Raw genomic sequence first — 13809 nt, 5'->3', positions numbered from 1 at the left:
ATAAATTGCTCCGTTTCATCTTAAGTGGGGTCGGGGAACCAGACTACAAGAACATGATTGGTTTTCTTGGTTTTTCCAACATCTACAAGCCCAAAACGTGAAACAAGTCATTTTAACAATATTTGCTATAACATACTAATCTGAAAATTGCAGCAAAAGCAAATGTTGTACATTCCCCTTTAAAGCGAGCAGTGTTGTTGCTTCTGCAGTGCTCATAATTCACCTTGCATATGGTGATGTAATAACACCAACCCTCCTCAATCCTTCAAATTCCCTTGAGCAGTTTTGGAGGATATTGTAGGATTATATATGAGGCTGAATGCAACATACAGTTTGGGGTTTGAGGGCACATGGACATTCAATATCAGTTGATTTTTGGAGGATTGAGCATCAGTGAGGCTGAATTGTGTTTGACGAAGAGGAATTTGGGAGATTGAGGCTGAATGCATTTTGAGAGGCGGGGCTGTTGGAGGATTTTGATGGATTGTGGCAGTGGGTATCCTTCATTTGAACATTAAAATTTTGGTGGATTAAGGATGGTTCCTACCAGTAGCAAAAGGGCCTAGGGGGTAGGGATAATCGTGAAGTGCTTCAAGTGAGACCTTTGTATAAGCACCAAATTACCTGTATGTTGTAGTGACCGTGAGATTTAAATCTGGATTTGTAGTTGTACATGGATGTAAATTTGATTTTTGTTTTTGGATTTTGGAAAGCAGATATTCGAAACCAATCTTAAGAAAACTAAGCCTTCCATTTTTTGTGACACAGTCCAATGAATGTGGTCCATGGTCTCTGATTGTACACTGTATGTAAAGTTCTGCGTTCACTTGCTAGTACAGGTACGTGTGCATGTATAGCCTGCCCATTCAGAGAGTTCCCACCCATTTGTTTTTTTTAATTACAGCTCTGGAATATTTTAGTAAAGTCCCAGCCATCATTATACAAATGTTATATCCTGCAAACTATACCCAATTATTGGGAGGGCATTGCATGCAGCACCTCACTCATCAGTTTTTGTTGACATACCGGTAACTGTGAGCTGGATGGCAACTTCTGGTGAATCGAATAACTGATAATCGGTTTGAACAAATTAGGATAACAGGATTTTGAAAGCTCTAATTTCTCCCACCAGTAGCATAATATACCTGTAGGCACACTGTAATAATAATATGCAGCACGTACCGGTATCCACCAGTATCCATTCCGTTCACAAGTACTGGTACCCCATCACCGGCAAAGAAAGTACAGTTGGGGGTGACCGAACGCCGGCATCGTGCCCGACTGCAATATTTTGCCGCAAAGCGAGGCCACTGCGTGTACATAGTACAAATCCCCTGGTGTACATGTACGTGCGTCACACACATGGAACGGTGCGCGTGCGTCAACCAGCGAAATGTACATGTATATGTGTCCCGCCCATGGGGCGTCGTTGCTAGGTAAAATGGCGCCCTCTTTTGTTGGCGCACGGAGCCCATTGGTGCTCAAGGTGCTCCATCATTAACCCTTACTCTCTGAGGGTAGTTTACTGCATGTCAGTTGGTTATGCCAATGCCCTCCAGCTGCAGTTATTTGGCAGATAACAAGTCTTAGCAGTGAAGGCTCCAATTGGCAGGAGTTGGAGGCCCTGGAGGGTGCCTGATAGTGACCAGCTGGGGGCACTCACTTTGTTATCAGAGGACTCTCATTGTTCTCTGTGGCATGTATTGGAGTGCCTGTCCAGTTACCCTTGAAATGACATGGCAGATATTGGAGGGCCATGCAAAAAACATAGGAGATTTTCTTGAGGCACATATTGGCATGCGTTGGAGGGTCAAGTAGGGTAAGGGTTAATACCCCTGCTTATTGGGACAATGAAACATTCCAAAGACAATCTCAGCTCCCTGGGACTCAGTATACAGCTGGATGCTGCCATTTGGACGCAAAGCGTCTTAAATCAATCACAATAACCATCTCTGCCCTCACATGTACATTGTACCAGTACCTATGAGTGATAAAGTGCCTTGCCCAAGGGCACACCCACGTTCCCCAGACTGGACTCCAACCCACAACCTACAGAATTACCTGCAGACCTTGAATTCAACGCTCCAGACCACAAGGCAATGGCTCACCACAAAGTCTCCCCCATCCTGAATGGATATCCTGGTAAAACCCTTGAACACACTGTCCAGACCTTCCACACTAATAACCTCAAAACCTTGCCTGAATTTGAGGTTGACTGCTACAGGCCGACATTGTATCCATTGTACACATGTGGTGGTTCTTTCATCCTGTGTTTATGACTGCCACAAAAGACAACTAGGGGTGTGCATTTATGGGTAGTACAGGGAACGGGTACCTGATTGGGAAAACAAACACGGGTACCGGTACCTGTAAAGAAACCCACTGCCAAACAAGCAACCATTCAAATATCGGAAGTTGCTTTTGAGATTATTTACAAAGGTCGGAACGATAATAATACTGCATCGGTACCATACCCTAGAGCTACATTGTAGCTCTATGCCAACCCGGGTACTCGGGTACCCGAGTTCCCCGGTTCCGATGCACAGCCCTAAAGACAACAGGCAGTCAACATCCCTGGTATGTGCTGGGGCCAACAGGTTACCATGTACAGTAAGGACACAGTACCGGTACGTACATGTCTATGCACTTTCCCTTTCTGAGGATATAAATTTCATCTAAAATCATTGGAACAGTTACATGTACATGTACAAGTACAATTGACAATCTGTTTCACTTTCATTCTTTGCCTATGTTATGTAAAAATGTAATGGTGTGTATCATATCTCTACAAAACTGTAGAGATTTATGGGTTTTCATGTCAATTATATGAAACTAAATGAAGGATATGGACTGACCCTTGCCACATGACACAATTATATACGTTTTGGATTTGGTTGGTTAAATCGTGTTTTATAATGTGTGTTTCAATGAGTGTTTCAATCAAACCAAAGGGCTAATTTATTTTTCAAGCGAATTGTGAAAGTAATGGTGCTGTCAACAGAAGTTTTGTCTTCTTGGGAAACTGGTCTTGACACTTTCTTTTCTCTCCATGAGTGGGCTCCTTCGTGTTCGTTCCCCTTCCTCGTTGAAGAGTTTTGTGCATGGAATATTTGAGATATTTTGGCTCAAAAGAATATCGCTGTTGCTCTTGTGCCTTCTGGAGGGAAGCCTATTTTACACCGAGTGTTTTTTTTTCTTCGAATAATGAATCTGCAAAATGTAAGTGGATAACTGACACAATGGTTTGTAAAACATGTTAAACAAACAACTGAACAAGCATTCAAGCCTAGCTTTTCGGCTACCAACATGTAACCTTGGACAACAAAACAAGAAAGTTCTTTTTGAAAGTAAAACCAAGCAAACAGTAAGGAATTGACTATACCTTCAAACTGGTAGTTCTCAGCCTCCTGTAGTAATGGCTCCTTGATGTCTTGAATCGTCATCTGGATGAGCTTTCGTATCTCCTCTTGTCTCTGATTGGCCAGTTCCTTTAGCGATTCAAACAGCTCCATCTCGCGCTGCCTCGCGTAGTCGATCCTCCGCGGCGTGATTTGGATGTCACGCTGCATGTCGAAGGCCGTGGTGATGAACATGTTCATGCATTGTAGATGTAGGTCATGCAGGATGGTGGTGGCTCGTGTCAGGTAGAGCTGAAGCACCTGTCGCACAAACATCAGTATACCCTGCATGTTGTAGAGTTTCTCCAAACGGCTCTGGTTCAGGTCCTCTTCCGTCGGGGACATCCCGCCTTTGAAGACCGACACCTCCGAGGGATCCTTCAGGAACCCCAGGCTGCGTAGCTGTCCGTGCACAATGTCGTGGAATCTGGACGGTTTCCGAGGCGCCGGGGACGAGGCTCCTCGATGACGGCTCTCCAGAGGATCTTCCACGGATCGAGCCATCAGGTCCTCATTATTGCTATCATATGCCGAGTCCTCCCCTAGATCCTCCTCCATTTGTGGATTCCTCAGGTTGCTCTCCGTGTGAGGACAGCAGTCCAAGAACAGCACCGGCAGATCCGGGGCCAAGTGTCTCAACTCCAGCAGTTCACTCTGCTCATCCTGGGACAGGTAATCCTTGTCGATACCGTAGAGAATGATGGGCAGCATGCGGGACGAGTACTGGCTGTACAGCCCGGCCGGGTTCAGCTCCGGGCAGTTGTGGGGTGCTACAATGATCTCCACCTTGGTGGCAAGCAAAGGGTGATTCAAGGTGACTTCGGTGGTGGCCTGAGCCGTGCAGGGGTCGCTAAGATCCTCCTGTTGGATCTCCACGTCCCGCTGCGGGAGCACCGTCCAATTGGTCCCGGGGTTATAATCCCCGTTCAGCAGCTCAAAGCTGTCCGTCAGCGTGGTCAGGGCGCTTCGGCGCTCGGCCCCGAAGCGGAAGCGCAGAGGCCGCCAGCTCTTGGCATTGTCTGAGTTGTTGGTGACCCGCAGAATCTGCTCATTGAGTATCCTGTTCAGGAGGACAGCTTTGGCGGTGTAGGTCTGGCCGTAGATCAGGAGGCATGGTGGATCGCTGACGATCGATTTCATGAAAGACTCATGTTCATCCTGTAGTAACAATGCGCTGATACGCTCTGCATAAAAGGAGAAAAAAAGTAAGGTTGAAACAAAGTGTCACACTCTAGATATAGCAGGTTCTGGGTTCACATCCTGAGTAAACCCAGAAGGTTTCTTGTGCAGGCTCTCAAAACCCACTGCCAATGAAGCACAACACTTGTCATCACAGATACTTCACAAATCCACCAGTTCATTCTAGTTTCAGTGGATTTCACCGAATCTGTATAAAACGCTAAAGCACAGTCATAATTTCTTTACACAAAGCTCGATTTCCCTGAAAAAGTTACAAAGAAACTGCAGAGGTGAATTCTGAAAAATTAACCCTCCCTTTAGGGCTTGCACATAAACATTAAAAAAAATTAAAATCTGGAGCAGTCAAAATCAACAGAGTGATTATTTTTACATTTCTGTTTTAGCCTCTGAAGAAGAACTTGCTAAGTTCGCAACGTCAGGCCACATTAATTTTTAGATTTAAATATTTCAGGTCCATCCAGTCAGTAAGCAGTTTGCAGCAGTCTTACTTTTTTTCTTTTTTTCATATTTTTATAAACAGTTGAGTGCTCCCTGATCCTACTAGAACAGGATTGACTGGCTGTGACTGTTTTTGTAACTTGATAAAGCTATGCTTTGACTGTAGGCGATTGATAAGCAAGCTGTTCCTACCAGGTACCTGCTTTCGCCTGTTGATGGAATTTGACAAGTCACAGTGCTTACTAAAAAATAAGACCTGACTGTTGGTGACTAATAAAGGCATGGCAGGGAAACAGGATTGATTTTTTGCTGTGTGTGACTGTTCAAACAGCAGGAGGGATAAGCCTCCTCTATACCTGTACATGTACATGTACAGTAAGGTGTACATTGTACTGGTACATGTACATGTACATGTACATGTACGGTATGGACTCCAGTTCTGCCGGCCTTGAATGGTACACGCCTCAATTGAGCTAGTGTACGGAGACAGTGGACAAGTGTGAGAGAGAACTTTTCATTATCTTCAGTGTACAATAGAGCTGAATTTCTGTGCCTGGATGATTTTTGTCCTTAAAAACAATTTTTGGCCTATGTCAACAAATTTATTATTAATCTAACAGAGTAACAGCTAACCTAACAACCTTGGCATTCCTGGTGGGAACCTTAAAGGCTTTCGATACCACAGTGCATATTGGACACCTTGTGAAGTCCTTATTCTTCAATCAATATTAAATGTTTTGTTTAATAAAAAATAACCTACCAGTACATATGCTAAAAACAAGGGATTTAAACATCCAGCTTGGTATTCCCATGCTGTGCTATCCAACATTATTAAAAGGAATTACCGGTATGACCAGGAGATACACCCAATGGACCGATCCAGTAAGCACCGCCCCATGGTATTCTGACCAATCACAGCCGTGATTTATGTCTGACATGCATGCACAAAAGCCCGACATGCGTGCACGCGCGTATAATGCGCGCGGCAGGAAAATGCAGTGTGGCATTGGAGAGGAGCACGTGTTAATTTGCCCACGTGCGCAGTGGGAGGGGCTTACTGGATCGGTCCATTGGGCTACAAAGGCATTTCAAAAGAAATGAAATTAAATTGGAAAGAGCATCTTACACTTACATTGATCTCTAGTGTGTACGTCTCTAGTATTACGTAACTGTAATCTTTGAAATAACTGAAGCCAGCGCATTTCTGGAACTGACCTATCGCGGTGGAATTGCGTTAGGATCGCATCAACACAGCTTGTGAAACATTGTCCAATTACATTATATACAAATAGACACGGAACGCACAAAATCTTAGACAAACAAAACTTAGTGCACAAAAATTCCATATGGTTGTCTTAGGGGCGCGGCTAACTCGATCGCAAATGGCGATAGGTCAATACCAGTCTGAAATGATGTTTTTTAGTTATTTCAAACTCTTTAACATGTATATCCAAGTCAGGAGATGAAACGTATTTGGCACTGCTGTACAACCCACATTTCTTAACTGTAAATTGCCACCGGTACATGAATGTTAATTGCTTGATATGAATGGATGACTACTGTCAAGGGTACCGTTCTTTTATACCTGGTGCTACTATTCGGAATAGCAGCTTAAAAAAACGATGAACTTATGGCTCATTTCCAAATTGGAGTGAAAGGTGCTTGATCCGTCATTCTATCTGTCACAGTATCTTTGTAAATAGGCCGGTTCATGTTCCATGCAAAAGTGCACACAATGTTCTGTGACATCACAGCAAGTTTTTCACAGCCAATTCGCAAAAGTTGAACACATTTCAACATTGGGGAATGTTGGGGTGGAAATTTAGTTTCCAGATGCCAAATTAGATTCGCATGAATTCGCATTCGCAGGGAGTATGAACCTGCAACCTCGTTCCCATGGGTACGAGATCTTGCTGCGCCATGTTGTTTCCCATCATGCCTTGCGCAATCTCAACCCCTGGAATTGTGTAATTTAAATGCGTCAAAATATGGCACATTATAATTAGGCTGCAGTTTATCCGTTTTACGCCCCGACGCCAACTTTAAAATGTTAAAAGTTGTGTTTTTGAAGAATCAATGCTTTCAAATATTAGGTTTGGACCTTGCTTTATTTAGCAAAGATTTGTATTAAAGGTACGTACCCCTGTCACTTTACAACTGCAGATACAGGGTTTTTTTTAGCGAAAAACGAGGCTGCCATAATCCACATCGTACATGCATCGCGCAGTTTTGAATATTCGTACGTGACGTGACGTGCAAAGCACGCGAGCACATTATGGGCGCGCCCGGCGTGCAATCTTCGAAATGCGCGCGCAGTACCCTCTGAAAAGCCAGTCAGCATCGTTTACGTGTACATCACGGCCAGGGGTTAGTGAAGGAATGCGCACGCGCCCATGGAGTCGAGGCTGATGAACCTGTACTCATTGTTGAGATAATCATGGGCATCGATTGGTTGGGGGGGGGCGGAACAGGGGGGGGAGGGGTGCACCCGGGCGGGTAGAACATCACGTTAACAAACGCAGCATGGACATATCCCCCACCACTTTATAAACTGGGGGGGGGGGGACCATCATATCATTTGTCCCCCCCATAAATTATATTTCATCCTCGGATAAAATTGTAGCTAGCCTACATTTGATTTATCAACTCTTAACTCGAACATGAAGTTTAAATGATGATCTTTTGCTTAAAAAAATTAGTTAAAGTGGTCTCAAATTGCCTCAGATCGCTTCGCGTTCACAGTATTTCTGATCAAGGTGCATGTATGCCCCCCCCCCCATTTTTTAGTTCTAGCGATTGGCGCCCCTGTGCACAATTAATGCTGTACAGTATATTTTTTGTGACTGGGCAAAACTGTTGGAAAGGTGAATGCAGACATGGAGCTTCCTACATGAACATTGCCTTGTCTAATGGTACAATAGTTCCCAGATCTATTCACCTAAAACTCAACGGTTCTTGAGTCTGGAATGTTGTATGGTACCGGGACTGTAATTTATCGCAATTGATGAAAACTAAACGCTGTTTTCATCGGCTACTTCCCCCGCACCTAAAGTGGTGCCCTCAACTTGTCATAAGTTGCTAAACAGTAAACAGAACCAAAAGAGTCAACAAAAAGCCAAAAAAGAGAAAATGTCATTCTCGCTAGCTTCTGGCATTTTAAATTCCACCACCTAATTTTCACTGTCCCTGGATAGAAGGCTGAGACAGCTGGCAAAAGATCAGAATGTTCAGGAATCAATTGACCGCCAGACTGTTTGTTCAGTTTTGAAGTCAAAAGGTTGAAGCCCCAAGCACTATCCTTATGAAAAATGTGCAAACAAAATGTGCAGAATAATACATCGGCCCAACAGATGTTCCGCATGGCGCCTTAAATCATCAAACTAAGGCCAAAAAAAAAAGTCTCCGGTTTCTGGTATGCGCGCACGTCGCCGTAGCCATGCGCGTTGGCAAAATGAAAAAGTTTTTTTTTTTCAATGAAAGATGATGTCTCAAAACCGCCAAACTCACTGGTTTGACTGGAATCCTGCTGCTGCACAATTTTAACGTGTTTTTAGATGGGGTTATGATCGAGAATAAGCTTTATGTGGCCTCTCTGGTCTCCCATAATACATGTATTTGCACTAAGTTTAGCATTTAGTCGGGCACCATTTGCAGTCATCAGCCGACATTTGAAGCAAAAAAAACAGGTAAAAAAAAAAAAGCCGTGTCGCCGCACCACTTTTTGGGCAAGTTCCATACCAGAAACCGGAGACTTTTTTTTTTTGGCCTAAACAGTTTTAGCAGGTTTAATGTTCACAACTACATGCAAAAGAAGAATTGACTTTTGTGTTGATTACTTAACTGAAAGTACACAGAGCTTTGTAAGGTTCAAACACACTGTCCTTGATGTCATGCTAATTTGGGGGCATGTATGCATCATTGCATGTACAGGGTGAGTACAAAAAAAGCGGAACCCAAACCCCATATAGTATATTTCATACATGTATATAAAAAAATATGTAGCACCAAAATAATGATGACTGGAAAGCCAATTTCATAAGCTACTTTTAGATGAAAAAATTACTGAAATTGGTCAATCCGTTCAAAGAATATCACCATTTATACACAATGACCCTAAAACCTGTCTCGTCCAAAAAAATGCGATTTCAACAATCGTCGTCACAATTGTCTTCAAGCATCACCAGCGATGAAATCTTAGTTTAAACGTTAACAATATGCAACAAAGTCCTTTTGAAGGCCCGTCTTTTCAAAAAGTAGATTTTATAAATCATATTGTTTGCCTAACCAGGGTTGTCAATCAAAATATTGTGTACTACAGTTGGTGACAGTTGTTGAAACAAGTATTCTATGTCATTTTCTTTGTTGTCAAAACACACAATAAATTGCTTTTGAAATTGGCTTTCCAGTCATTGTTTTTTTTGGTGCTACATATTTTTTTAAATATGAAATATATTTTTGGTTCCGCTTTTTTTGACTCACCCTGTATGTTAACGTACCTGTGTGTAATGTTCCCAACTTTTGCCTCTTAAAAAAGTTGGAAAGCCAGTACTTTTCAAGTTCTGGAATTTTAAACACAACCACCGTTTTAAAGTTCTGTCCACAGATCACACAAAAGGTGTGCGTTCTTTCAGCAAAACGAAAACAAATCACACACACCCCTACATGTGTGTACATGTATGTGATTTGTTTTTGTTTTGCTGAAAGAACACTGACATTTTTGTGATCCGTGGACAGAACTTTAAAACGGTGGTTGTGTTTAAAAGTCCGTAACTTGAAAAGTACATGAGTGATTTGAATGATTCTTGTACTAAACGAAAGCTTATGAATTGAGCTTTCATATTCTAGATTTGAAAGTGCTACATTCAGAACTTCACTAAAACAATGGTCCCAACATTTGGGTTTCATTTTTTTTTTACTCACCCTGTACAGAATTTAGGACAGGTTATTGTCTCCAAAAACTCTGTTAAAGGCGACATAAAAAGTAGCAAGATTTTTTTCTATGTTTGTAAGTTTATGCAATTTATAAGCAATTCAAGAAATTTGGGATACATTCTGTTTGAAACATGGGGAAATATGACAAGTTTGTGGGAAAAACAAGCAAATAAGTTCTTGTGTCAAGTACAATTTTGTGAACGTACCGGTAAATCTGCATCCAAGTCAATTCCTGATTAAATAATTATTGAATGTTTGAAAAAAAGAAGACTAATATTTCGACTGTTTGAACAAAGAGACCTTAATTTGTGTGTTTATGCCACTACGAAAATTTAACACCATAAAATAATAAATACTCATTGAAGGCCAAAGGGCAATTGTCCGGAGATAAACTTATACTGACTTCAAGGCAGACTGAAGTTAACCTTGTTGTGCCCAAGTCCAAAGTAACACCACTTATTATTTATATCAGGCTATTTGGTAAAACCAAATCAGCGTATTGTATGCTTTCATAAAGCGTACCCAGATGACTGCATATTGTCCTCATCTGGGCATTTTAACAAATTTCGCTGGTTACCACTCAATCAACGTGATCAAGTGTTTAGAAACTTACAGTTGTCAACCAGTCAACACATTGAACACAGCATACATGTAGCGTGCAGAATACAGTCGCACCCAGCACGCAGCATGCAGCAGGGTATACAAGCATTGTTGTGAACAACCACACAGCAGCTTTGAGCAGCAAGAAAAGCGAAGAATAATTCTACGAAATTTGAGAAAGACTGTGATATGAAATCTATTTATTTCTGGTCAAGTCAGCCTTATATAAATAATAATATTGGATGGCTTTTTTCCAGGGGGTACTTTATCTCCTTGAAAGTACACTTGAATCCTCGATCCTGATTGGTCGATCCATGGCAACAAGCAGTGCTACATTTAATCATGTAGTACGGCACGGTCCATTTCGCACTCCGCGTATTGCGCTATTCTAATTCAGCACCATTCCGTACAAGACGCACGTGTTATACATTGTTCATGTAGGATAACCGCCAAAAAGTTTGTGTACTGCGTGCGTGTTCAATCTTTTTAGTGCGTCAAGTTTGCTTGAAGATAAATTTGTTATCGTGCTTGCGCTCGTGAAACATGCTGATAGTCAGTTCGCTGCATTTTACGTGTGAAACGCATACGTACGCGTACGTACCATACGCACAAAGTCATATCACACAGGGATTGTGCTATGACTTTTTATAAACTAAACACGTGATCGTTCTAGGCCAATGAAAATACAGTGATCAAGACAGAGGTACAATATTCCATGTTACACTCACGCTCGCAGGATAACTACCGGTACCGGTACATCTACTATTGCACTTGCTTCGACTCGTGCAATATTGTTACAGCTCGTGCAATATATTCTTGACTTGTACCCCTTAAAGCCATCCAATTTTTTATCATGAAATTCTATGGTTCAGATTCTGCCACGAATAAAAACTATCATATCAAAAAAAACATGGCACATCTTACAGAGCTGAGTTTTCCTTTGTTACACAAACATTTTCCTTTCACAAGCACATTAATGTACATGTACCGTACTTACATGTACATTGTACGTTTTGTACACATTACAGTACATGTATACTGGCCATACATTTGTACATACCGTACATGAACATGTTACCCAGACATTAGTTTTGATCCCATTCCTGTAACTGGTGGTTCTTCTGCTGTTGGATGTGGCAAATAAATAAATAAATAAAGACATAAATAAATAATTACATGTAAATAATTTGACCTCAGTGTGAAATACCGGTACAGCACATGGTCCAAATAAAAATGTACAATCATGACATGTAAAGCATAATCAGTTTTCTAGTGCAGTCACTCCAACAGATTCCAACAAAACATGCAGTAGGATTTTTGAAGGGTCGGGGATGGTTAGGGTTAATTAATGAAACTTAAAGCTATAGTCCATCATTTGTATGGTTTTTGATTTGAAATTGAGATCCTAGAATGCTGTTTTTCTCGGAATATACAACTGAAGCTGAGCTTAAACTTCATCAGGTTAGTTGTTCAGTATCCTTCATTAGATTTTGAACACTTGTGTTGCTTCAAACGAACAAAATGCACAAATTACAAATAATGGACTATATCTTTAATTTGCAATATTATTAGAGATATCCATGACTGTGCAGCAATACATATTAGCAGTATCATCCATATGTTTGTACGAATTCTTCTTTCCACTCCATGCTTTCAACTTTCCAAGGAAAAGTTGAGGTACCTACCGGGTAATGCCCCATATGATTTTTGTGTGGTTTTTCTATGCAAAGTCATGGTTTTCCTGTCTGTGTTTTGTTTTAGAAATGACTTCGGACATACCGGTAGTGCATGTACAAAAAATGTACATATTGGGCAATACACATGTGTACATGTACCGTACATGTACATACGTCAAGGAAATATCCTCAGCTGTGCCAGTTTGGTTTTGTTTCGATCACTTCCCCTTCTCCGTTATCATTAAAAACAACACCAGACTGAAATGCCGGGGTTGTATTTGTTTACTAACAACCAAGTAAACAAGTCTGGCAATAAAGGGGAAAAACAGACTAGATACATTTTGAATGTTGCAAAAACAAAAAACAAATACTTAGGGCTCTTTTCTCAGGAAAGGAAAGCAGAAAGTTTGTCTACATCTGGGTCATCTAGGGGATGATGTTACGAAAGGCATTCAGGAAATGAGGATAGCAGATATGATGTACATTTTGTACCTAAGTTTACTAGATAGTTTTTGACAATGTAAAAAAAAAACCAGATGGGTTTTGTGCTTTTGCAATAAAGATGTTAAATCAATTGATTTTGGTTATGTAAAAAAAAAATTCATGTTTTTTTTTCAATAACATGGCACTGTACATGTACTGGTAGAAGCATTAGGTGGTGGATCATTCAGGGGCGGATCTAGGTTTCAGGAAATGATTGTGGGGGGGTGATTTGGAGGAGAAGGCAGAGTGAAGGCGTGCCAAAGGCACGGCCTGCTAGTGGGGCGGATCTAGGTTTCAGGAAATGATTGTGGGGGGGGGTGATTTGGAGGAGAAGGCAGAGTGAAGGCGTGCCAAAGGCACGGCCTGCTAGGGGGGTCCGGGGGGGGGGGAGTATGCCCCTCAGAAAATTTAGAGATGTACAGTGTTTTCTCCTGCATTTTTAGGAACTTCATTTGACTTATTTGTTTACTTTGCCTCATTTTACTTGTTTCATAACATAATGTGATGTCATTTTTTATGCAATCCTTGGAAATGATCTTGACCTTTTTGTCCAATTTTTACTTTTTTTGTTTTGTCATTTCGAGTATTTCGGTGCCTTTTTTTGGTTTTCATGCTAATGAAAATTTTCCATATATTCATGAGCAAACCTGTGATGTCAATTTGTCATTCCGGACAGAAACATCAATTTTACAGCTATTTCAGCATGCACACAACAATTGCTAGAATTTAGGATATTTTGCTGTCTTAGAGTACTCATCGTTGTTTAAGTACAGGGCAAGTAAGCCAATGAGCAATCCTTTCTCACATGTATGTTTTCAATGAGCAAATTTGGGGTTCCCAATTTGAACAGAATATCCTAAACTGAGCAGTGTCTTCCTGGAATGACATCACAGCAACAGCACTGAACATTTTAAATGTTTAAAGAAGTGCACTTTTCAATAAAAAATAACCACAAAGAGATGTCAAATAGTTTACATACATTTACGAGGAGTAGAAAGTTGCACAAAATGTGTTCTTAAAAAAACTTCATCGCATGGACCTTTTAAATAATTTGGGCGATTTATCCTGGTATGGACTGCATG

General features: G+C 41.3%; 1 protein-coding gene across 1 annotated transcript in view; it reads right to left on the bottom strand.

Moving 5' to 3' along the window:
* The window catches only part of LOC119726649 (dual serine/threonine and tyrosine protein kinase-like), a 36231-nt gene that overhangs the window by 13607 nt on the left and 8815 nt on the right, over positions 1-13809 (bottom strand). Inside the window, exon 2 of the mRNA XM_038198410.1 lies at positions 3383-4582. Coding sequence (XP_038054338.1) covers positions 3383-4582 — 1200 coding nt within the window. The remainder of the gene's footprint in view (positions 1-3382; positions 4583-13809) is intronic.

Source organism: Patiria miniata, unplaced genomic scaffold, assembly GCF_015706575.1.
Source record: "Patiria miniata isolate m_02_andy unplaced genomic scaffold, ASM1570657v1 HiC_scaffold_2, whole genome shotgun sequence".
NCBI lineage: Eukaryota > Metazoa > Echinodermata > Asteroidea > Valvatida > Asterinidae > Patiria > Patiria miniata.
This window is presented reverse-complemented; position numbering and strand designations above follow the sequence as displayed.